The sequence below is a fragment of the Paracoccidioides brasiliensis genome (assembly GCF_000150735.1).
Source record: "Paracoccidioides brasiliensis Pb18 unplaced genomic scaffold supercont2.2, whole genome shotgun sequence".
Taxonomy (NCBI): Eukaryota; Fungi; Ascomycota; class Eurotiomycetes; order Onygenales; family Ajellomycetaceae; genus Paracoccidioides; species Paracoccidioides brasiliensis.
The window spans coordinates 2,833,082-2,857,040 of record NW_011371359.1 but is presented as its reverse complement, the minus strand read 5'-3'; the positions used below and the strand labels follow the sequence as shown (position 1 = coordinate 2,857,040).

At 45.2% G+C, this 23,959-nt stretch overlaps 9 protein-coding genes across 9 annotated transcripts; 4 read left to right on the top strand and 5 right to left on the bottom strand.

Moving 5' to 3' along the window:
• Positions 1-1,784: 1,784 nt before the first annotated feature.
• Positions 1,785-3,302, bottom strand: PADG_11369 (uncharacterized protein; the record flags this gene model as incomplete). The annotated part of the gene is made up of 2 exons (XM_010759618.1): positions 1,785-2,440; positions 2,546-3,302. The coding sequence occupies 2 exons, from the start codon at positions 3,300-3,302 to the stop codon at positions 1,785-1,787; spliced, it is 1,413 nt and encodes a 470-aa protein (XP_010757920.1).
• A 164-nt stretch (positions 3,303-3,466) lies between these two features.
• PADG_11368 (uncharacterized protein) lies at positions 3,467-3,957 on the bottom strand (the record flags this gene model as incomplete). Its single annotated transcript, XM_010759617.1, has 2 exons — positions 3,467-3,744; positions 3,795-3,957. 2 exons carry the CDS (start codon positions 3,955-3,957, stop codon positions 3,467-3,469), a joined length of 441 nt encoding a protein of 146 aa, XP_010757919.1.
• Positions 3,958-5,779: 1,822 nt separating this feature from the next.
• PADG_02095 (chromatin-binding protein CTF4) lies at positions 5,780-8,809 on the top strand (the record flags this gene model as incomplete). Its single annotated transcript, XM_010758903.1, has 8 exons — positions 5,780-5,819; positions 5,924-6,081; positions 6,162-6,313; positions 6,382-7,328; positions 7,384-7,518; positions 7,569-7,700; positions 7,766-8,061; positions 8,117-8,809. 8 exons carry the CDS (start codon positions 5,780-5,782, stop codon positions 8,807-8,809), a joined length of 2,553 nt encoding a protein of 850 aa, XP_010757205.1.
• A 556-nt stretch (positions 8,810-9,365) lies between these two features.
• Positions 9,366-10,581, top strand: PADG_02094 (uncharacterized protein; the record flags this gene model as incomplete). The annotated part of the gene is made up of 2 exons (XM_010758902.1): positions 9,366-9,684; positions 9,797-10,581. The coding sequence occupies 2 exons, from the start codon at positions 9,366-9,368 to the stop codon at positions 10,579-10,581; spliced, it is 1,104 nt and encodes a 367-aa protein (XP_010757204.1).
• Positions 10,582-11,998: 1,417 nt separating this feature from the next.
• Positions 11,999-12,257, top strand: PADG_11367 (uncharacterized protein; the record flags this gene model as incomplete). Its single annotated transcript, XM_010759616.1, has 2 exons — positions 11,999-12,056; positions 12,115-12,257. 2 exons carry the CDS (start codon positions 11,999-12,001, stop codon positions 12,255-12,257), a joined length of 201 nt encoding a protein of 66 aa, XP_010757918.1.
• Positions 12,258-13,244: 987 nt separating this feature from the next.
• Positions 13,245-14,715, bottom strand: PADG_02093 (uncharacterized protein; the record flags this gene model as incomplete). Its single annotated transcript, XM_010758901.1, has 2 exons — positions 13,245-14,576; positions 14,638-14,715. The coding sequence occupies 2 exons, from the start codon at positions 14,713-14,715 to the stop codon at positions 13,245-13,247; spliced, it is 1,410 nt and encodes a 469-aa protein (XP_010757203.1).
• Positions 14,716-16,338: 1,623 nt separating this feature from the next.
• PADG_02092 (uncharacterized protein) lies at positions 16,339-18,037 on the bottom strand (the record flags this gene model as incomplete). The annotated part of the gene is made up of 4 exons (XM_010759397.1): positions 16,339-17,051; positions 17,127-17,640; positions 17,722-17,749; positions 17,838-18,037. The coding sequence occupies 4 exons, from the start codon at positions 18,035-18,037 to the stop codon at positions 16,339-16,341; spliced, it is 1,455 nt and encodes a 484-aa protein (XP_010757699.1).
• Positions 18,038-20,023: 1,986 nt separating this feature from the next.
• PADG_02091 (uncharacterized protein) lies at positions 20,024-20,535 on the bottom strand (the record flags this gene model as incomplete). Its single annotated transcript, XM_010759396.1, has 4 exons — positions 20,024-20,050; positions 20,130-20,211; positions 20,309-20,340; positions 20,440-20,535. 4 exons carry the CDS (start codon positions 20,533-20,535, stop codon positions 20,024-20,026), a joined length of 237 nt encoding a protein of 78 aa, XP_010757698.1.
• A 703-nt stretch (positions 20,536-21,238) lies between these two features.
• Positions 21,239-23,749, top strand: PADG_02090 (uncharacterized protein; the record flags this gene model as incomplete). Its single annotated transcript, XM_010758900.1, has 2 exons — positions 21,239-23,530; positions 23,609-23,749. 2 exons carry the CDS (start codon positions 21,239-21,241, stop codon positions 23,747-23,749), a joined length of 2,433 nt encoding a protein of 810 aa, XP_010757202.1.
• Positions 23,750-23,959: the final 210 nt, after the last annotated feature.

Below are 23,959 nucleotides of genomic sequence, written 5' to 3'. Positions count from 1 at the left end.
GGCTGGCACCTATCATACGGCCCGATTTGAGCGAATTAATCGATACAATACGTTTGAGGGTGTGAATGAATCCTAATAGGAATCCTTTCTCATCAAAGTTGTAGATATTCGCAGGTTCAAGGTTGTATTTCGTGATTTTTGCCTGCAGCTGAAAAATTAAGATAAATTAGCAAGATGAGAATTAAAAAAGCAGTATAAGAAAGAAATCTATTACAAGATCAAAATAATGCTTGAAGTATGCAGAATTGTCTGCAATCTTGCATTTTTGGTCGATATTTCGCAGGTAGAGCGACTTGATCACATTCTTGTGGCGCTCGCAGAACCGAGCCACCCAGTTGACTCCAATAGGTGCTTTTAGAATCTCAACAACGAGATTATGAAGGATTTGGGGCGTACAAGGGAAACCGCGATCTGCCAATCAATTGACATGAAAAAGGAGCTGTTTTTCTTGCGAATCAGTGAGAGCTTTGCAGTGGATAGAGCTTGCTTCCTTTCTTGACATTTGAACGCCTCTATAACGCCTTGACAACGTATATCGGCTGATTCCATATTTTTTAGCGGTCTCAGTGTAATTAGGCGTTAATTGCGCGTTCAAATCACCAATCGCGGCTTGCATAACTGCTTCGTGGTGCATGTTGTGGGTGGTTAAAGATGAATGAAAAATGAAGATTTGAGCGGGCGTTGGGTGTAAACGGGCGTTGGGTGGTTGATTACGTTAGTTAACGTAACTAGTTCTTCACCACCGAGCGACGAATTCTCTCCGAAAATCATCAAATATTCAACGTATTCAACAACCAACACTCTTAAATATTGAAAATATTAAATCAAGACTATCTAATAGTTGAATATATAGCTATTTATTAGGGTAACTGTGAATAGTATGTTCAATAGTCCCACAGCCACTGCAGTGTGGTGGAGCTCACTGATGAGACATAGCTTCACTCTGAGCTTCAATCTGTATATCAAGCTGAACACACTCACAATCCTTCTGTATAGATAGAATAGTATCCTGAGCTAGATTAGCATGTCTCTGTGTCTTTTTCTTTGTCTTTCACTCATTCTCTGCTTGTAGAATCTTGATTTTTTGATGAAAAAGAAGATTTGTATTTATAATCATCTGTGCAGCCTTCTCAACATGACAAAGATGAGATATTGAGCTATCAGATAGCTGTCTCTTCATATTAAAACTTCTCTGCAAGTGATGAATCTTATGATCAAGTTGACAAGGAATTTGAGATGTCTGAAATGCTAAAGATATTAAGCTCTCATCATTAATTAGAGATGATAATAATAGTGTTGATGTATACTGTTACGGTGCAGCTGCTTGTAATTTGGATTAAGTGACAGAGTGGCAAGCTTGATCCATTGCAGAGTTTGCACGCTACGAGAATGACATAGCATGATGTCACATATACCTTTGAAGCTTTCATTTTTGATATATATTTTCTTCTTGATTTATATGCAGCAATGGTCAACTGTAAAATGGTGAAAGAAATGATGTGTTGAAGATAGTTGAGTTGAGTATTTGATTTATTTTCGAAGAGAATCCCGCCGCTCGGTGAAGTACGTTAGTGTATGTGTCAGGATATCTCAATAGCTTATTGTATCAAATTGAGCTGTATATTCCTGGCATCTAATGCTAGTAAAATAGGTGGAACCACGGAAGAGAAAGTGTGCGGCTGATTAAGCGACTAACAGTGTGTAAGTTTTCATAAGGGGTTATACCATAAACCATACTGAAGGTTTTTCCGGCCGAACTCGAAAACCACGTTCAACTGTACGCCCTATTGCTCAATCTGTTCCTGAATGCCCCTTTGATTACGTATATAAGATTTCCGGGGCTGTTTAGGCCTTTTCTTCTCCAACTTTACCATCAACTGACGATCTAACCTACAGCGATGGAAGTCAATAACAATGGCACGCTTGAGCTCATTATTCCATAGGATATTGTCCGGTCGAAGGTCCCCATGGATGACCCCCAACGCACGAATTCCCTTCGTCGACCTTGAGATTTCCTGTTTCAGCAACGGCCACCGCTCAAGATTTGCGATGCTCTCACCTCCCCAAGCCATCAGCAGCATATGGCGGATGGGGCCGAAGCCATGTAAGAAATAAATCTCCGCCAAATCAATAGAGCCAAGGAAGATGGGGACAGCGACTCCCTGAACCGTCTGTAGAATCCGATATATTTCAGCTTCCCGTGAAACTTCGCCCCAGAAGGCGGAAGTTGTTCCCTTTCCAGCTACAGTATAGCCGTGCACTGCACAGGTCAGCTTAAATATTGCCCCATATGTTCCCTGGATACCCAGTGGTGAACAGTTACGGTCAAGATTATCATCTAGCTGCTGGCTGAGCAAGCGCAGCAGGGCCGCATCATTGATACAATGCCTTTCAACATTTTCTCCGTGCTGGTGCTGTGCCACATTAGGACAATTGTGGTCTAAAAGGTCACCGGAGCGGAGACCGCGCAGACACCGTTGAGTGCAGAATTGCGCGGCAGCCTATTGGAATTGGGGCCCTTTAGCATTGCGCGAGTTGGACCGACCGGTTCTTTGAGTCGGCGGAGACGAAGTAATCTGGCTAAAATCTCGCTTCCGCGCTGGGGCATTTTGATTTGAATCCGAATTAGAAGAGTCTGGTCGTTCCGTGTGATGACTCAGATCGGGAGGCGAACATCCAGGCTGGGACCAAGTGGGAATGCCACGACGCACAGGGGTTTGCGCAGGGGACGATGGTAGATACTCGGACCCGGTGTACTCAGAGCTGCTGTACTCCGAATCTGGAGGTGCTAGTCGTAATTCCTCTTCTGGTATTTCAGATAGGGTGTAGTCAAAGCTAGTCTTCCATATATGAAGCTGCGCCCGCGCAGCATTCCGCCATTCCTGGTCACGGGGGGGAAAATCAAAACTCATCAGGCAAAGACACAGTGCTCTCGCAATTGCGGTATTCGGTTGGTCAAAGACCCCGTTATCATCTATACCCAGATCCAAATTTGGCTCGCACAGGAAATAGTAAAACGTACTAGGGTCGTCGTATGGGACATGAAGCAGGATAAACGCCAGTCCGTTGGTCACGTACGCATACGGAATACCATCTTCTATCATGATATGATAATGCTGGACTACCGCGGATCCTGATATTTGTTGCGCATTATACTTCAATTTCTCTTCTTTGTCGACAGGTATGGTCCGTGGCTTGACTACAGTTTCCCAGAAATTCATGGGCCGCAGGCCAACTCGAAGACTTTCTACAGAGAGCTTGTGAGGTGGTTTATATTCCACTGTTGTGAGGAGAGTATCCATGTTGTTGTCCAGCCGATGGACTCAGAACTGGTCGGGTCTGGTACTCTGCGAGTCAGATTGATCCATATCAAAGTTGTCCATCGCGTTGGCATGATTCTCAAACCGAATTCCATCACCAAGACAAAACTCATTTCGAGCCTCAGGTATTTTACATAGCTCATCGATTATATCCACAAGTGATCTTCCACGGCCAGACGCTCATAGGTCTCAAGGTCCCGCTCACTACTGAGTGGGCGACGGCTTACGCGTCGGGAAATTTCTTCCAGAGCAATAATAGGCGGAAATGAGCGCTGTTCAGCCCCTCCAGCGGGCGCTAGATAGTTGCAGACAGAGGTGTAGATGTCGTGCTGCTTGGCTGGCAAGTCGACCCAAGGGAGGAGCTTTGTCGGGAAATATTTTCTCTTCAGTGGTTGTATTGCTCCCTTTGTAGAGCGGGATGGTTCTGCAACCCTCAACGGTATAGAAAGCAGAGTATGGCAGGCACGAATAAACTCGGGAAGGGTAGTTTGTAGGTGACGGTCCTCTGCACGTCTGCGCCCCTCCTCTGATGTCTGCGTCCCTCCTCTGCATGTCTGCGCTGCTCTTCTGCATGTTTCCATTCTTCTTCTGCTTGCAGTGAAAGGGCTCTGTAATCAGGTGAATTGCTGTTGGCCATTGTAACTCTGGGTTCAATTCTGACAGACTGATGATCGAACTTTTGCTATAAGGAAGTTCCAGAACTCTACTGAAGTTGTCAGTATGACCTGATATGGGCTCCGACGGATACCTATCACAAGAAGACTTTCCTCTGTTGCACTAGACCCAAAAGCTCCTTGCTTGAAGCACCCAGCCTCTTGTTGGATATAGTGGTCAAACTTGCAAAAAACTATCTAAGCAGATCAAAAATTTATCTGGTTGATTATTCTTGTTGTTGTCATTCCTGACCTTTTCAGAATTCTAAGAGATTTATATACATGATAAAAATTCTGATGGCCTAGGCCCAAAACAGCAATTTCAACCACAAGCACTAATTACAGCCATGTTTGAAAGTGTCTTTACTAATTCAATACCTCAGCATATCTGCACTTGCTTGGCTGCATGCATGCATTATGCATGACGCCCAAATTTGAACAGTAATATTATTTTTTCCAATCATGACAGTTACTCCGCACTGCCATCTTTTTCTTGCTTTGATGTGTTAACAGGATTCAGTTTTTCTAAGATATGACACTGGATTTCCAATCCATCTTCCAGAGCATGTTGTCTTCTGCTCAACCCATTATCTCTTCGCCACTTCCAATCCTTTGTCCAGCGGCCAATCACCCAAGGTCACAAAGCCTTCTCTTGGTCAGCATTTCATATCAGCTTGGAGTGGCGAGGTGCAGCTGTCAAGGCGGTGGATGGAGCAACCGGGTGACACCATCCAACAACAGCATTCGATTGAGGGGCAGGGTGATATCATACGAAATCGCTCGTCCCGGTCTACTGTGTACATGTACACACCTAGCTTGCGCAAACCCCACGGGAGGAAGAAGCAACATCCCCCATTAACCCATTACAGTGACACCCATGCGGGTTGCTGGCTACGCTTTAGCCACTCGCCTGCCGGCTAGTAGTTGGGTAGGTGTTCTCCAGCGAATCGCTAGCTATCGTAGTTTTTTTTTTTTTTTTTTTGGCCCTCATTTTTGGGCCCTCAATTTTTTTAATTTATTTTTCTTTTCTTTTTTTGGTTTGTTTGTTTTGCACTTATGAAATGGTAGGGGGATGTGAAGATCAGCCGTTGAGGTAAACAAAACGGAACCCCTGAATCTAACAGCTCAAGAATCCGGAAGCTCCTAAACTTAGTTAACTTTAGCCTGCTCCAACATCACGTGAGAGATGGCAATAGCAAGAGGCCAACAAGCGCCTGGTTTGAGTCAGTTAATCGATCTCACCAAGAGTTTTAACAGATTCCGGCAATCGTCAGAGATTGCTTGCCCATGTATGACGGCTGGACCCCATCCGCCTTGAAGTGTATCTGTCAGTTGAATGCAGATACATTTAGCCACATTTCCACGGCATATGAGTTCGGAGAACGAAGGGAATTAGTCCACTTGGAAAGAAGTTGTGGATTCATGCGTTGCACATAGATTTTATTTCGGATGTTGAAACTAGTTAGGGCTAAATTTTCTAACTAGTTTAGTTACTAAACTGAACATTCCTATGACTAAGCCACCTGATAACTAACCAACCATACGTAGCCTCCTGATTGGTTGGATTCCTCACATCTCGCGTTAGTAGCCAGAAGGCGACGCGACGCGTTCTACTACTATATTTCGAGGTTGGGATTGAAGTTCAATATCGACATCACTACTACGGAGTATATACTAACAACGGCACGATAACGACGACTTTGAGCACAAAGGATCCAGTGAATAGTTTCCTGTATTTTATACTATCCGGATTCTTGCCTGGAATATTTCACCCAACCTGCGCAATCGTATGCTACATTTCTCCCTATGGCTTCAGAAACGGTCCGGTTGAGAGGAAGACCAGCCCGTATGTTGTCCCGCATTTCCCGAATTGGAATTGAAATTGGCAGAGATATGAAGCATGTCCTTCCTGTTTAATATCTCAGTTCTAATAAATTCTTTTCTCTATAGATACGCCGGGAACTACAATTCTCAGCTATACGCCTAATGGCCGACGAGTCATAACCGCTGGTTCCAACTCTGCCATTCGAATATTTACGATTGGAGAAAACGATGAACCAAAAACAGTTGATGATGGTGTGGATGGGCGATTGGGGATTGTTGCAACCGTATGTTTAGTGCTTTTTGCTTAATCAGGGGACAGGATGCTTGACATATAGTGCTAATTGTCCCATCGATTGCGAGGTAGAACGATTCGTTTATCATGGGAGGGGAGGACGGAACGGTTTGGAGATACGAATTAGAAACAGGTCAGATGGATAAATTGCTGGTCCGCTGCGCGTTACCCGTACGAGACTTGTCACTGTCAAAGGATGGGGATTGGGTGGCCGTTGCCAGCGAGTACGTGTTCCCTAGATTTTGAATATCAAAATGTTCCCAAGCTGATTCCGGCATATGTTAATTTGCAGTGACCTCGTGGTCAAAATCGTTAATATTCATGATATGACCATTGTGAAGTATTTACGGGAGCAGAGTAAAGGTGTTAAGCATGTGACTTTCGACCCCAGCGGACGTTTTATTGCCGTCTCTGGCTCAGATGGAATCATCTACATATACTCCGTCGATGGGCCGCAGCCAGAACTGGTGAAGAAAATTGATGGCATAATTGGCAGACTGGAAACAGACAATGAAGCTACATCACGGGCAGTGTGGCATCCAGAGGGCAGAGCATTTGTTGCCGTTGAGCCAACACGAGATATTGCGATAGTCGCTGTGAGCGATTGGACGAAACAAAATGTGTTCCCTGCCGGCCATAATGCAGATATTACCGCTCTTGCCTGGTCCCCGAACGGAGCCTTGCTGGCGAGTGCTGGGGCAGATCGTCAAATTGTGCTTTGGGAGACGAAGACGCAAAAGATTCTGCGGAGATATGATATACCAAACGTGATAAATCTCGCATGGCATCCCGTTGATAACACCCTCTCTTTTACCACATCTGATGGTGAACTATTCATCTATGAAGATTTTGTTCCTGCAGAGCATAGGTCATTGCTCGATAAACCATTAGAAAGTGCACCTCTGCTCTCTGGAGCTCCTCAAGAGCAAATGAGTCTCCCTACCAGGCATTTGACGAATGGCTTACAGACTAGCCTGGAAAATCGACCAAGAAGGAGCGGTACTCCGGACTCTTTAGATGATATTTTGGGACCTATGGAGGATGACGATGGATTCATAGAGGATGACGATGGAGCTGGTTATATAGAAATCAATCAATACGGAAAACGCACAACTGGTTCTTGTGATGAGCTAGATGGCCATGATGATAAACGGCGGATGGGTACGTTCTTACAACAAAAGCAACATTCCCCATTTCAGCCTGGAAGTACACCCTGGAGAGGTAACAGAAGATATCTATGTAAGTATATCGAGATATGCGCATTTTAAGTACCATCTGCTGATTTCCGATATAGCTCTCAATTTAATCGGATTTGTTTGGACGGTTAATCAAGAGACACACAATACTGTCACTGTCGAGTTTTACGACCGGGAGCGGTTTCGGGACTTCCATTTTACCGACCCCTTTTTGTATGATAAGGCCTGTTTAAGTATGTCAAGCCCCTGCATCTGCAGAGTTATACACACTAACTCCTTCCAGATGAAAAGGGAACATTATTTTCATGCCAGCCGTCGAACGGGAATCTAGCTACTATATTCTATCGCCCTCACGAAACCTGGACAGTACGGGCTGATTGGCGAACTCAACTCCCAGAAGGGGAGAGGATCACTGGTTAGTGCTACGGAGTATAGTCCACCTGATTAGTTGCGTTCTGTTCACTAATGGCAAATATATAGCCATCGCACTTAGCCATTCCTATATTGTTGTGACTACCTCTGCGGATTATGTCCGAGTTTACACCCTCTTTGGCACCCCGTACCGAATTTATAGGCAAAAGAGTCAAAGTGTTACTTGTGCGGCGTGGAAAGACTATGTCCTAACAGTAGGAAACGGGCCTGTCGGCAGCGATGGTATGGCCCAACTAACCTATTCGATTGAAAATGTTAAACGGGATGAAATTTGCCAAAATGAAGATCATGTCGCTTTACCCGACTCTGCCGAGCTTCGAAGCGTTTTCTTTTCAGATAATGGGGTATGTTCCTAACAACCCTTGTCTTCTACAAAAATGTGAGACTGACAATTCTAAGGATCCCTTCATATACGATTCTACAGGGGTGCTGTTAGTATTGCAACACTGGCGAAAACCCGGACAAGCACGCTGGGTCCCGCTTCTTGATACGAAACGAATGGATCGCCTTAGCAACGGACGGAAAGAGGAGACGTACTGGCCTGTCGCAGTGGCACAAGATTCCTTCCACTGTATCATCCTCAAAGGCGGTGATCGCTACCCCTATTTTCCCCGACCACTGCTCAGTGAATTCGAACTCAAAATCCCCATCTCCACGAAACCGAACAAAAACCTCACCGTGGATGGTGAGGATGAAACCATGGACGAGTCCACGGGACAAGACTCCATTAACAAACTGGAAGAAGCGTTTATACGTTCCAGCCTTTTCTTTAGCCTGCTGGATGACCGTGTCGCCGCATCCGAAGCCACGGGTGGTAATGGAGATGTGGAGTTGCACAGGAAGGAAATTGATATTGACAAGACTATTTTGCAGCTGCTGGCTATTGAGTGTCGGGAGGGTGAAGAAAGGGGTATGAAGGCTCTTGAGCTTGTTTCTATGATGCGAGATCGTAGCGGAAAGATGTTGGATGCTGCGCGCAAAATTGCACTGCGGTATGAACGGACTGTTCTGGATGAGAAGATTAGGGAACTTGCGGAGCGGAGGCTTATGGGTGAAGACGATAATGAGGATGACAATGATGAATTTCTCTAGTTCTGGGTATGCGAGTCTCGTAACAAACGGAATAAAGTGCCTTTGCTTTTTTATTTTTTGTCGCGGTTATGGCATTCATGATTGTGTCTTTTTTTGTGGGTTTGTTGGATTTTACCTGTTTGGGATAACTAACTACACTAGGCGCAACAAGGTCAATATATGGAATATTTTGAACAAGCCGATATAGGCCACTTGGCAGGGAGAGTTTACCACAATGTTTCAGAAGGCGACTTGTCTAAATCAAATCATGTTGAGCTATTATAACATTGAGGTTGGTTTGACTTTTCCAATGTGGCCCAAAAACATGGATTTTGGAGTGACGTCATTCCGCCAAGATGCGCTAATCCCAATCCGCAATCATAGTTAATTTCAACCTTTTGATTTATTAGCTGTGGTTAGTTAATTTCATTCATTCCTCCACAATCCTAGCAAAGAGCTATATAACAGTCCACAACACAGTACACCACTCACAGCAGATATCATGCACTCTCCGTCCTCTTTGAAATGACTCACTGGCCTCCTGCGATGAGCCATATGACGCCGTAACTCCACAGCCATGCCCAAGGTTCGTTTCCTGCATCTCCGCCAGAACAGCATCCTCTACTCCCATCCCAGTTCCCCACACGGGCCTCATGGCGGCAAGTTATGTCCTGAAATGATACAGCTCTGTGCCCCTCGCCGTGCGCATATACGTGAGCCCCGTAGATGCCTAACCCAGATCCGCCACAATGCCTCTGCAGATCTGTGGTTCACGGCGAATACGCCAGATTACTCGTTTACAGGCAGTCCCCAACGATGGAGTATGGGGCTAGGCAATGATAATGGTAACAGGAACCATAAGCCGCCGGATGAACGTATATTAAATCTTGGGAAAAGTATGGACTCCCATTTACTATAATTTATATATACGTCTCTACATTTCATATATTGCTGTTACTGCTCCATGGAATGAATAATTTACTAACTATTCCCCCTTTCCCATCATAGCTCTCCGCATCCTCTCTTCCCATCTCCCAAGTATTCTCATCAATCCACTACCCCAAGAGATTCTTTCTCCAAACATATCTCTCCATTTATTCCCTTCAACACATCCCCACCTCCCCACAGTCAAAGGCAGAGTACCCTACCGTGCAGCACTCTGGACGGCACCAGTGGCCTGGGGAAGTGTTCCCATAGTTGGCAATGTTAGGCTCGAGATCATGAGCGAGCGGATGGTTAACGCACCGTCCATCGTAGCCTATGATGACGAACATAGATACGGAGATGAGAAACTAGTTGTCCGCTGGCGAACAGAGGGCGGCAGCTCTGATTCTCCCAGCTATTTTAAAAAGTCAAATGATAGCGATTCACCACCTACCAATGGAGTGATGGCGAGGAATTCCACCACTACCAACGGAGAGTCCGCAAACAAGTCAACAACGTCAGCATTATCATCTTCATCGAACGGGACGAATCGTGGCCTGAGTAAGTTGCTAGGCGGAGACGCACCGATTTTCAAGCTGGGCAAGGAAGAGCAATTTAGCGGTTTGTTTATTTTCCTGTTCGATGATCAGGGCCGTATTGCCAGCCACACCATTGAACATGCGGATGAGAGTAATGGGTGGGATAGAACAGCTAGGGTTGTCACCTTGACTGACTGGCTGCTGGGGAAGGCCAAATGGGGGGGTTCTCGGGGTGATGCAGGCCCCACGCCGGCGCTCGCTGTGGGTTTGGAGCTTTCGCAGCGGAATCAAATGATGTTCAAGAAGGGGTCTAGACATATTTCTGAATAATATGCCCTCAACCTCGAACACAGGCGATTGTGCCACTTATTTAGCAAACCGCCACAGCTAGGGCCATGGCCAGCATGATGCCATGATTGATTTCTCTTTTCGAAATAGCTTTCAAATTCTTGGTCTTTTTCATTTTTATCTACACTGGCGTCCTCGGGGAAATGTATCCCTTTTTCCCCATCATCCTCCTTTTATTTCATACTTTCACAACATGACCTTTTTTTTTAAATTCATTGATCAAATTCCCTGCTTCCATTTTAATACTGATATGTTATTCCCGTGTTGAAGAGATGGGAAAACTTTTAAAACTTTACAATTGGAGGGCGGTGGCTGCAATCCGGCAAAGGAGAACGTCGTTCAGAACTACTGCCTGCAGACCTTGTGTTCCCTGGGCTGTTATCAGAAAAAAACTGATAACCTGTACATTATTTTGCGTGTCTTCTCCTTCCAATGTCCTCTCCTTTTTGTAGTGTATCTTGAAACTTCAGCGCGGGGACGGTGAAAAGCGATTCCAATCCATCTGGACGGTCATGCTCTCATACATATACATACACATACACTTCCACTCTATCAAGGAGAATCAAATTCTCTCCACTTCACCACTATGATCTTGCTTTTCGTCCATAGAAGTTTACTTTTCAACATGGAATGCAGTGCAGTGATAGATCACCTCCCCACAACCCACAGTGGGCCGCAAGAAGTTTGAAATCTGGACAATCGCACTAAGCTATGCAGTTAGCGCAATATATTCGGTTCAAACCTATTTTACCCCACTGTGCGGAGGATCTCTATACATCATTAGCTACTAATCCTGCCCTAAGGAATATCGTTTTCTTCCTGATATATCAAAGATGCATGATATCATGAGAAGATCAACTAATAGATTTCCAAACGGGCCTCCACAACTTCAGGAGTTTGTTAATTATTTAGCCGCACTGCGCCATAAACCCTTGACGTAACTAATCAAATGCCTCGTATATAACTACTATTTCTTCAAAATTTGTCCCAACAGCCTACGGGCTGCAACATTCATTTAAGCACAATGGCAGTTTAGAAGCTGGGCTCCAAACTGGTTGGGCGAACTAACCCCGTGTATACACTGGCTGCAGCGGCAGCGCCTCATGTGTGGAGCGTCCGAAGTTCTGTTTGTGAGTAGGTTGTCGTGAAGGTCCGCAGACTCGACACGGTAGATTTTAAAGCAAATTTCCAGAAGGAGATTACTTAATCTCGGAAGTTCAAGGGAGGCACGTCACATCCGACAAACTATGGGATATTATCAGAGAGGCGGCGACGGAGAAGGAGGAGGGGTAGTTATCGACCAAGCAATAATGCTGGAATGGTTCTCTGAGATGTTGTGAGATGCCCATTCAAATGATCACCTACCTAGTTTTGGTCTTTCGGATAGTTATATGAAAGTATGAAAGATGCTCTGCAAGGTATTCAAGAGCTGTACAACAAGGGGGTTATTCACCTAGGTTCGACTTCGCCCACAGACTCTGATTCTCTATTTCTACGAATAATAAAATTATCCAGGTGATCCGAACATCAAAACCCGGAATGCTATGCTTTGCGGTACTAAAGCGAAGTTATCTGATCTCCGATCAACATGGGCTGTCCCCGCCTTCCGTTGGAATGGCACAGCCCATGGCCCGCATCAGTCCAGAAATCCTATTTGATTTGCAGTGACCCACTGAAAAGGAGAATCTATGCAATGGGTAACTTGATACAAAAAGACAGAGATCAGCGTATGCGAGTCGAGTGATACGCCTTGACAAATAATTCAAGTTTATCGTGACAACAACAGCTGTACCACCAGAATGAATGTTGATACTCCCTTTGTTGGCAGACGAGATGAAGCACAGCCACTTTGTTTCAACAGGTTCAGCAGCACGAAAGGTCAGCTGAAATTGCAGCCATATTGAATAACGGTGTCAGTCACCCATATTCTCATTATAGGCAATGCGAACGTAAACTTGGCATCTGATCCACCTGTCTGATTAAATACGTGAGGACCTTTTTACCCGCCATTTTTGATAGTGATACCCCCCGTATATACATGTTCGTTGATTGTGTCAGTTTGCGCTTATTTCGAGCTGTAGCTGGGAAGTGACCAATAGAGTAGCTCTATTTTAAGCTTAAATTTAGCGTTTTTGTCGTGGAGATGCCGGAAGGAGCGGAGCAGCAAAGACAATTTACTTGTATGCAATATAACTAGGTACACTACAGAGAGGCTACTTAGTTGCAGATAACCAAAGGCGACTGTTAGAAGGCAGCTCAAACAATTGATTAGGGTAGAATTTTTTTTTTGGATAAATTATATATTTTATTCTCTATTACATATATTACACGGAACTGATGATAAAATGCCTGCGCTATGCTCAATGCGGAGGTGGAGTGTAGTGTTTGTCTACTCCAGCAAAAAGGACTGAGTATGGGTAGCCAACGTAAATATATCCGAAATCCCAAGATAGGAAACAATCCGCCCGGTCATAATCAAACAATGAGCCAAATTGCACCTTACGTCCCACTCTCAGATCGACCTTACCTACATCACCACGTCCCTCCCCGAAATGCGATATATCCGGAAACCCAGTCTAGAAAAGCCCTTTCGTCCAAAAAAGAAGGGTGGATAACAACACACACACACAGAGAGAGAGAGAAATTCATATCCTCTTCTTCGAGGCAACAGGCGCCCTCAACCCCCCAAATACAAGCGCACAAACCCCCAACATCCCCACACCACCAACCAAATACGCCAGCTCCCTCCCGGCCCACCAAAACAGCGTGCAAAATACAACCGGGCCCGCTGCCCTCCCCACCTGACCCCAACTCCTCAATCGACCCAAAAACACCCCCCTCTCCTCCTCCCCCGCCTCCAAACTGCCCAGGCTATTCAGACCAGTGACAACCGTTGCGCTGGTGACTGCAAGAAGGCAGCCGGCAGCGTAGAGGCCGGATAGAGTGGAAACGCGAGAGAGGAGGAAGAAAGATACGGTGCATGCGACAACACCGATGCGCACGGTGATAAGAGGGGGGAGACGGCGGACTAGGGAGCCCTGGAGGAGGGAGGCGAGGAGGCCCATTACGGATAGCAGGCGGCCGTTTAGGGCAGAGGGGGAGAGGGTGGTGTTCGTGGAGGCGTAGAGGGTAGCTGTTAGGAAGGGGAGGGAGAATTCGAGACCGGAGAAGGGGAGGAGGAAGAGAAAATGGGTTATGTTGAGGAGGAAGGGGGGGTTCGTGTATTTTTTTGGTGTAGACGTAGATGTAGTGGTGGCGGCGGTGTGTGGTTTTTTCTCTGCCTCCAACCCAATTTTTTCGGGCAATTGGTCACCTTTAGTAGCCGTAGTTGTAGCATACGCACCTTGGGTCGTGAACTTCGCGAAGCGTGGATGTGTTTCCGGCAGGCAGAAATACAGGTATACCGTCTCCGTCACGATCAGCAGCAACGAACACCCCGCCGCCGTGGCAAACGGATTGTCCGTCACTGTAACGATTCCTGACAACGCAGCCCCCATCGCCGGCCCAAACGTAAACGCAACACTGAAACACGCCCCAACCAAAGCCATCGTCGCCCCCCTCTGCCTCTCATCACTAATATCCGTCGCAATCGAATTAGCAATCTGCACATTCCCCTCACTCAAACCCCCAACAATCCGACTGCCCAGGAACGTCCTGAAATCCGTCGCCGCAACCCACAATGCCACACTGGCAATGTTTCCGGCCATTGAGCAGAGGAGGGCTGTGCGGCGGCCGCGCTTGTCGGAGAGACGGCCGATGAAGGGGGCTGCGATGGCTTGAAGGAAGGAGAAGAGGGAGCCCAGTGCACCGCCAAGGAGGACGATGTCATAGCGCGAGTCGATGGGGAGGGCGAAGGCATTTTTGTAGGCATTTAGGTAGTGGAGGATACGATGGAGGAGGGAGGTTGGGGAGGGGTTGCGGTTGAGGTAGAAGGTTAGGAGGGAGGGGAAGAGGGGGAGGATGAAGGTGAAGGAGATCTGGACAAGTATGAGTTAGCTATTTTGGTGCTCCTGGAAATATATGTGTGTGTGAGCTTACTAGGTCTAGGAGGAGAGATATAAAGAGGACTTTGAGGATCTGTTTCCGTTGTGATGGTGATACGGTGGTTGCGACCATGTCTTTTGGATGTGGATGTGCTTTCGGAGCAAAGCAGCGAAAAGCGGAACAAGAGGATTAACAAAAGCTTTCAGGACATTCTGATTTTTAAGCAGTGACAAATGGCGTGAAACGCAGAAACAGGGTCGATTTGAAGAGCTGAAACTGAAGCGTTAAAAAAGTTGAAAATATTAGGTATAGTCATCGCGGCTGCGGATGGATCGGCATCGGGACACGTGGCGATTAGCCTGAATCGACCGAATGGAAAGTTAAAAACCTCGAGAACTCCCGAAAAAAAAAAAAGAACGGTTGGGGGGAGGTGAAATAAAATCTTATTGCTTTTCTGGTTGTATGGTTTAGTTACATCTGCGGAGAATTAAATACTTAAACATTACTACATCCACATTTGTATCTGCATCTTCCAACCAATCCCTCTTCAAACCAACTCAATAGGCAGAAACAAAACGAAAATGTAAAATAGCTTCTTGAACCAAATCGCATTTATCTTTGGTATATCAGATCAATACCGCTGGCAAAACAAATGCCATAAGTCATACCAACACACACCCGTGAAGAAAATGGCTTTTTTCAGGGGCGGAGAGAGAAGGAGAGAAAACAGAGAAGGGACCCGTAGAAAACGGCCCAGGAACGGGAAGTGGAAGGGAAAAGAATTGGGTCTCTAATACCCAATCATATTTCCCAAATTCCCCAAAATGAAAAAGAGAAAAGAAGAAAGGCAAGAAAGCCGAGAACCAAACAAGATCCACTTTCTTTTCCTTTTCAATATCTTGTGTTGAGGTGAGAAAGGAGAAAAAATGGGAACAAAAATATCCATCACCATGCGGTACCAGCCATCAAATTCATCCCACGCGCTCTATTAAAGTAGAGCTGGGGAGGGGAAAGTAAACGCTTGGGAGGGAAATAGGTGTAGATAAAACTACAGGGAGAACATATGTTTGAGCAAGGGGAACAAGACGAGTAAAACGGTGGGAAGACGAAACGCTGGAAAAAGGGATCTCTTTTTTTTAACGTCGGTATTGAAATAGAACGTAGAAGGAAGAGTGTGTATAGAATATTTTCTGAACATAGCGGGGAAAAGCAAGAAAGAAAAATGGGCAAAATGCGCGCTTGAAAAACACAAGATGGAATTCAGAGGAATAGATCATAGCGCCTAGTTCTTTTTTGAAATTTTAAAAGAATCTCTCCACTGATGAAATCAAGGAGCCAATGCTGTCAAAGAGAATTATTGGTAAGAGGCATTGAGGGTTTGGGAATGTTTTTGTTTTCTTTCCTTTGATTTATTATTCGTCTTTCAGTTTCGATTCGTTGACTTCGTGAATAGTTTTAGTATTGAAAGCGTTTTGTTCGCCACTGGCGACGAGGAGGGTGAGAGCGAGGGACGGAGAATGAATGACAAAGGCAAACAGTGAGATGGATATGAGATAAAAGGGATGCCGATCCAGGAATCGAAAAATGGTTATACGGTAGAAATTGAAGCGCAATGCATGTTTTAATATGATGTCAAAGCAAATAGAGAGCATTGGAGGTGAAAGATCAAGTCACAGATAGACCGTAGCGACTTTTGTTCGTTGCCCTAGCCTAAGGACCAGAAGCTTCCTAACACGACTGCTTAAGCAGGGATGCTTATGCCATGTGCTCCGCAGCATGGGGTGCCGGTTGAATTTGGCTGTTGTTACCATACCCGCCACGACCACGACCACGGTATTCTCCACCACGACCACGACCGCGGCCACGATATTCGCCCCGGTCACCACGGAAACCTCCACGTCCACGGAATCCCTCACCACGAGGTCCACGACCGCGGAAACCTCTGCCGCGTCCGCTGTTTTGCCGGGTATGGTGGCTAACAACTGGCTTGAAGCCGTCATTTGGTTCTGGACTTGTTCCGTCTATGGAGGCTACGGCCGGAATATCCTCCGCCCAGCTACCAGAAGTTGGTGGTAGTGCATTTTGCGTCGTGGTGCCTTCCACGTCAGCCTTCTTGACTTCGATCCAACCATCAGCAGCGGTAGAGGCAGACAAGTTTGATCCTTGGTTATCCCATCTCATTTGAGCTACGGCGTTTGCAGAGTCGTTACCAACGATAGATTGCATAGGAACAGACGAAATTTCTTGGTGTTGAGGGTTTCCGGAGGCTGGGAAGCCATTGGTGGTTGGGCGTTGTGGGGCGGACAAGGAAGGATTATGTAGCTCGGTCAAACCAGCGTTGACTAAGGTAGGGTCGCTGGAAACATTGGCCTCAGCGCTAGATGCTGACTCAGTGGCCTGGGCTTCCTCAGTCCATGCGTCAACAGCAGGGGGAACATAGTCAAGAGATGCTTGCTTAACCCTCGAGTCTGTTGTTTCATAGCATTAGCTTCGTAATATATGTAAAAATAAAATATGAATCGCCAATTGGAAGTGGTCCTTACAAGGAACATCAAGTGGCTCAGCATCAACACTTGGAACAGTGTCTTCCGCGCCATCAATCAGTTTAAGCATAGCATTGACAGCTTCCTCAGTTCCTCCATAAACCTGGAACAGCGCACCTTCAAAGGCACGGCTGTCGTTGGAAGTCTCATCGCCAGAGCGTCTCATAGCAGCAGCAGCGCGTAAAAAGCGGCTAAGCACCAGCAATCTTTCTCTGAATTCCTTCTCAGCGGAAGCCAATGTTTCCGCTACGACTTTTGCTTTGAGAGCATCCAGATCACCCTTGTGAGCCTTTTCTAGGTCTGCTTTCTGGTTAATGAGGCGGTCTTCATAGTATTGTCCATATATTTTGTACTGATTTATCTGTTCCTCAATCTGGGACACTGCTGCTTGAAGGCCAGGTTTCTTTAAAATCTGGGCCTTCTGGTCTGCATTGATCTTCTTGTCAGCAACCAAGTCATCAAGGGATTTGCTTGGGTTTTCAGCAACGATAGCATCAACTTTGGAGGTAGCATTCTAAAGAAGCATGTCAGCGAATAAACAGTAAACACAAAAACATATCAATCAGCAGCAAAAGGTATTCATTGAATCACATACAAGTTTTTTAACTGCATTCCGGAGGCTCCTACGAAATTAAGAGGATGTCAGTTGTGCATTAGAAGAAAATAAAAATGTTTTCTTTCACAAAGTCCTATCAATGAATGTAAACGCACTTGTACAGCTCTTTCAGAAAGGCAGGCTCATGGGTACCACCAGTCACGACATTTGTTGCTGTTTCCGCAGCGGCGGTTCCTGGATTTGAGGTATCTGCAACAGCAGCGGAGGCGCTGGAAGAGCTCTCGCCTTTGCTACGCTTCTTCTTGGCTGACTTGGACTCCGATTGGGGAGGATTGTTGGAAACAGGAGCAGACATGGCTGGAGGGTAACGTGGAGTCGTGTGACTGGGAACGCTAGGAGGGATTCCACAGGCTTAGATGAGTAGTAGAACAGAAAATCGCGGGGGACGCGTTGAATTGTATTTGGAGTGTAGCAGTGGCTAACTAAGCAGGAGTAAATAGCAGGCAGGAGGCTTGAGGATTGTTGTAATCGTTGTGGCTGTCGTTGTGTCGAAGGAGGAGAAGTTGAAGTAGAAATAAAAAGAAGACGTGAGAGGAAGTGAGGTTGTTGAGGTTTGCGGAGAGAGCTTTTAGTCACGAAGAGAAGGCGGCAGAATCTGCTCGATGGTCAGGCCGGGGTTGTCCCAACATCGGATCTGGCTTGAGAGGATCTGATCATCCGGGGAAACATCTAACAGAACCCCAGAATGCAATGCAATCCAGCTTTTCTTCTAATGGATCGCGGAGATTGAATTTATTTAATTAATGTAAGCAAATTACTGGAACACTATTTATTTCATTTCAATCTAATCCATCAAATCCTCAATATGCTTCATCAAATCAAAAGGATCAAGCTTTTAACCAGAGAAGAAGCCCATTTTTAGTCATTAGTTAGAGCGTATGAAACTAAGCAATTTTCACGCATGCAAGAGACTGTCAAGGTGTATGATGTCACTCTCTCGAACCTATTCTATCAATTATCAAGGTAATCAAAAGCTGATTTTTAACAAAGAAGAACCTCTAGTTAGTTTAATAAATAATATTTATAAGCTCTTGCCAAGAGCTAATTGAATCTTGGTCAAAAGTGCTATCAAGCTGAGCGCTGCTCTACTTGAGCTCTAGTCTGTTATACATCTCAAGCCCAAGGATTACTTAATCAGAGCTTTAAGATCAGAAGTTTCATCTCAGAAACATTTAAATGAAAGGCTTTAGTTACTAGTCATGGGCTCTAATCATGCACTTTGTACCTGAGACTATAATTATTAAGATAAGGTTTAGCTATATTGATTGAAAAATGATTGAGAGTATATAGTTATTGTGTATCATGTGATACCCTATCAAAACTTGATTAGAACATTTCAAACAACTATAATATTAAAATGAATCTTATTATAATAGTATTTATAAGATATTTTATAATTAATTTATATATTTTTTTCTATAGATTATATTTAAAATAAAATAAAAGTTTAAAAATTATTTTGATTTAATTAAATATTATTTATAGTTAAAAATAACTAAAAATTAAAAATATATAATTATTAAAATATAAAATTATTTAAAAATAATTTATATAATTTTATTTAATTAATTTTATAATAATCTAAATTTATATTTCTATTTATAAATATATTAAATATAGTTATTAATATAAAATAATATATTAAATTAAAATTAAAAAATATTTATATATAATTTAAATTAATTTTTAAAATTATAAAAATATTATATTATTAAGTTTTAATATATATTTAAAAGTTATTTTTTATTTTTTTCATAAAAAACATATAAAACAAATATATTAATAATGGCAGATATTTCAAAGAAACTAGAATATAATAATAAAACATGAAATTATCTCCAATATGTTAGGCTCAGCGTCCGACCGAGCCCGACCGAAGGCCGGTGCCCGGTTAGACTCGACGTCGGATTAAGCTCGGCGCCCGATTAGGCCTAATCCATATCACGTGACCACACGACCATGCAGGTGGTTATAATCCACGCAGGCCCCAGCACCCCCTTTCATCCCATCAAGCTTAGTATTTCGTTATATAGCAGTTAGCAACGCAGAGAGTCTTTCTTCTTATGCAGCTCGCATTCGCTCCCTAACACAATAAACTTATATGGAAAAGGTAACACTCTGAAGATAGAAGAGACTCAATCAAATTCCATTCAGGGTATTATATATAAAGGTACCAGCTAGCCGATTAGCAAGAATTGTACCGCCAGGAACGCATTAGCCTATGCAGTTTTCTATAATCCTTTCAATTCAAGAGATGACGAAGAGAGAAATTTTTAAAATTCTATCCTTTGAATTTCCGTAATGTGCCCTAAAGGAAGAGAAAGAGCAGAATCCAGGCTCTAGAGGTCAGCCAGTGCATTGCAAATATAGATGGGGAGCATACCCACCTCAGCCACTTTGCGGATGTTTTTAGCGGAGATAGCTTTCTCCCCACTTCTCCTCGAACGAATAGAGGCCTCGCGCATCAGTCTGAAAAATCAATTATGTAAGTACGCAAATGCTCGGCGGGCTGAAACGGGCACCCCAGCGCAACTTAGAATACTAGTAAAGGTTGAAAGCAACTAACTCTTCCATAAAGAGCATATAGTCTAGGAATATCTGCAGAATTAAACTAGGGAATTAGAAACCTGATTCAAGAGAGTACCGGAATAAAATCTCTCTATACACATCTTATGCGCAGTAATGGATCGAACTCACCAAGACATCCGCGTTTTTGGATATATTTCGCTTGGTATGGGCTTTCACGATGCGCTTCACTGTTGCGCGAGGATAGATCTTGGGAGCAAGCACCATGGTCAATTTGCAGATACGAACAGAGTGACAACAACGGATTCCTCTTTGCTTCTGGCTGAAAATGGCAGCGTCAGAATTGGAATACTGAGGAGCGATTTCGTTCCTCTTATACACAGCAGATGATGACTGAGTTAAACTAGATCCCTGCTTTTTTTTGTTTTCCAACACTTGGATCTCAAGGTTTGTTGTGTTCAACATTAAACCAGCTTGGACACCAAGCTATTTCACGTGATACGGCGTCAGCGGTTGCGTCATAGCGGAGTATATATAGTCCGATACTGTTCACTTAAAACCTCGATTCGGAAAAATATATCGGAATGGGGCGAAACAAGCTTCTGATTGGCTGTATGATTCCCCGCCACAAGCCACCCCAATAACCAATTGCCAAATCAGGAAATCAACGAAGCTTTATCTTCCATCGTCATCTACGAATTGGCAGCGAACAACGACACTCTGCAACTGTCTTCGGGCTCAAGAAGCTGTATCTCGGATTGTATAAAGCATCTGCCGGTGTGCTTCGTCTCTGTCTACTCTCTTCAGCCTCGGAAAAAGCAGATCAATTCAAGTTGCATGAGATCGAGCTTATCTCTCTGGGCACAACTTCCTTACCGGATCGTTAGCTTCACACCTCGTCATATCCCTGGGTAATCGATCTGTTTATACAACTGTAATCCTGAAGATATTTTCCTCTATTGCGCCTGCCATGCGTTTCGGTCATACCCTGGAAAAGTCTATATACCCGCCTTGGAAGAACCACTACATCGACTACAACAAGCTAAAACGACTGCTTCGCGAACATGAAACTAAAGGCAGCTCACAGGATGGAAGCGATGATGAGACTCCGGAATGGACGGAGCAGGATGAAGAAAACTTTGTGCAGGAGCTGATTAACGTTCAGCTCGACAAAGTCAATGCATTTCAGGTTAATACCTACAAGCAGCTGCGGGATCGAACCTCGCAGTGCGAGGCAAAACTGGAGCCTTTGGTTACAAAGGAAGATGGAACCCAGGTGGAAGATGCGGACAGGAGAAAGGAGATTGCTCGGAGTGCCATGAAGGATCTTGACTCTATTACCAAGGAGGTCAGTGAGCTGGAGAAGTTCAGTCGTATCAATTTCACGGGCTTCCTTAAGGCGGCTAAAAAACATGACCGGAAACGAGGTACCCTCTACAAGGTAAAACCTTTACTTCAAGTGCGCTTGTCCCATCTACCATTCAACTCAGAGGACTATTCCCCACTTCTCTACCGCCTTTCGACCATGTATTCTTTCATCCGTCAGGATCTCGGCCAGCGACCCTCCGAACAATCTGCTGAAGGGGGTCCCGCTGTAGATACACACTTGGGGCAGGATGTGTATACTTCTCATAAGTTCTGGGTACATATGGATAATGTTTTGGAAGTGAAAACATATATTCTGCGCCGTCTACCTGTTTTGGTTTACAACCCCAATGTTTCTTCCAAAGAATTCCATATGGCACCGAAGGATCCCACCATTACCTCCCTCTACTTTGATGGCCCTAAGTTTGAGCTGTATAACCAAAAAGTCGCTAAGACTCCAGGAGCTAGCTCTTTGCGCCTTCGTTGGACTGGTCAGTTGAATGATCAGCCAGAGATTTACTTGGAGAAAAAAGCGATGGCGGATGGCGATAGCAGTAACGAAATTAGAGTCCGCATCAAGGAGAAACATATTAAACCGTTCCTAATGGGAGAGTACAAAATGGAAAAGATGATTCAGAGGATGGAGACCAGGGATGGCGGGGATTCGGAAAGCGCTGAAACTTTGAAAAAGAACGTTGAGGAAATCCAGTCATTTATTAAGGAGAAGCAGTTGGAGCCCGTTCTGAGGGCTACTTATACTCGAACCGCGTTCCAGATTCCGGGCGATAATAGTCTTAGGATATCTCTTGACACCGACCTGGCCTTAATAAGAGAAGATTCACTTGATCTGGAACGACCATGCCGCGACCCCGATAATTGGCATCGCACAGATATTGACAGTAGAGAAATGGAGTTTCCTTTCTCAGAAATCAAACCTTTCGAAATCCGTCGATTTCCCTACGCTCTGCTAGAAATCAAAGTCCGTGGAGGCAACCTACGGAGAACAAATAAAGAATGGCTACTCGATTTAATGTCATCCCATCTAGTTAAAGATGCCCCCCGATTCTCCAAATTTGTCCATGGTGTGGCAGAACTCTTCGAAGACTACGTAAACAGCTTTCCATTCTGGCTCAGTGAGTTGGATACAGACATCCGTCGGGACCCAGAAATCGCATTCCAGGAGGAACGGGAGAAGATGGCAAAACAAGCCGAAGATGAACTCGCAGTGGGAAGCTTTCTAGGGAGCCGACAAAGCCCTGCAACCCGCCCCATGGTGGGATCACCCATCCACAAAGACCTTTCCGTTGGGTCTCCAGTAGCAGTTGCAGCAGTAGCAGAAAGCTCAAAGGCAGCGAGGGGCCCAGCAGCAGACACGAGACCCCTTGTTTCAGAATCCCTCCCAATCCCCATCCCAGAACCAGGAAAGGTCCCCCCCACATCCCACCTGCCACCCTCACGCCCATCCGGTCTCCTCTCCTTCTTCCCACGAAGCATGTCCCGCTACGCTGTAGCGCATAGAGCGCCCTCAACCCCCTTACCCCCCGGCATCCGCGAACCGGGGATCTGGATAAAGGACTCCGGCCCGGTCCGCGTCGAAGGCAAAGTCTGGCTCGCTAACCAGCGCACCTTCATAAAATGGCAGCATATCTGCGTCCTGCTCGCCTCGCTCTCCGTAGGGCTCTATAATGCCGCAGACGCCAATAATAGCATCGCACGCGCGCTGGCGATCGTGTATACGTGCTTTGCGGTCTTTGCGGGCGGGTGGGGGTGGTGGATGTACGTGCAGCGGGCGCGGTGGATTCGGGAGCGCAGCGGGCGTGATTTCGATAATGTGGCTGGGCCGATGGTAGTTTGTTTGGGACTTGCGGTGGCGCTTGTGTTAAATTTTTGGTTTAAGGTATTTATTTTATCCCCGCACGCTGTTTTCACTTTTATTCCATTGTGTCCGTATGACTAATAATTCGAATCAACGCAGTTTACCGCGACGGTATGGAATGCTGATAAACCTGGTTCCTCCCCAGGTCCTATTCCTGCAGCAAATGTTACCACGCACGATGCAGAAGGTGCGTGGATGCTGGTCAAACAAGCTGCCGCTGCTGGTCGAGGAGAGATGTAAATACAAACTTCAACCTTTGACATAAAACAACACGGCCGGAGTAAATGAACCACTCGTGGACGTGGAATATGTATCCGTCATCTTTCTGTATATGTAAATGAGCAATTCTAACGCTAGCCAGTGTTCAGTCAAGTTAGCTGGTGAATTCAATCAAGGAGGAAACAATAAAGCAGAGCAGAGTACAGTAACAACTTAGCAATTTAATACAAT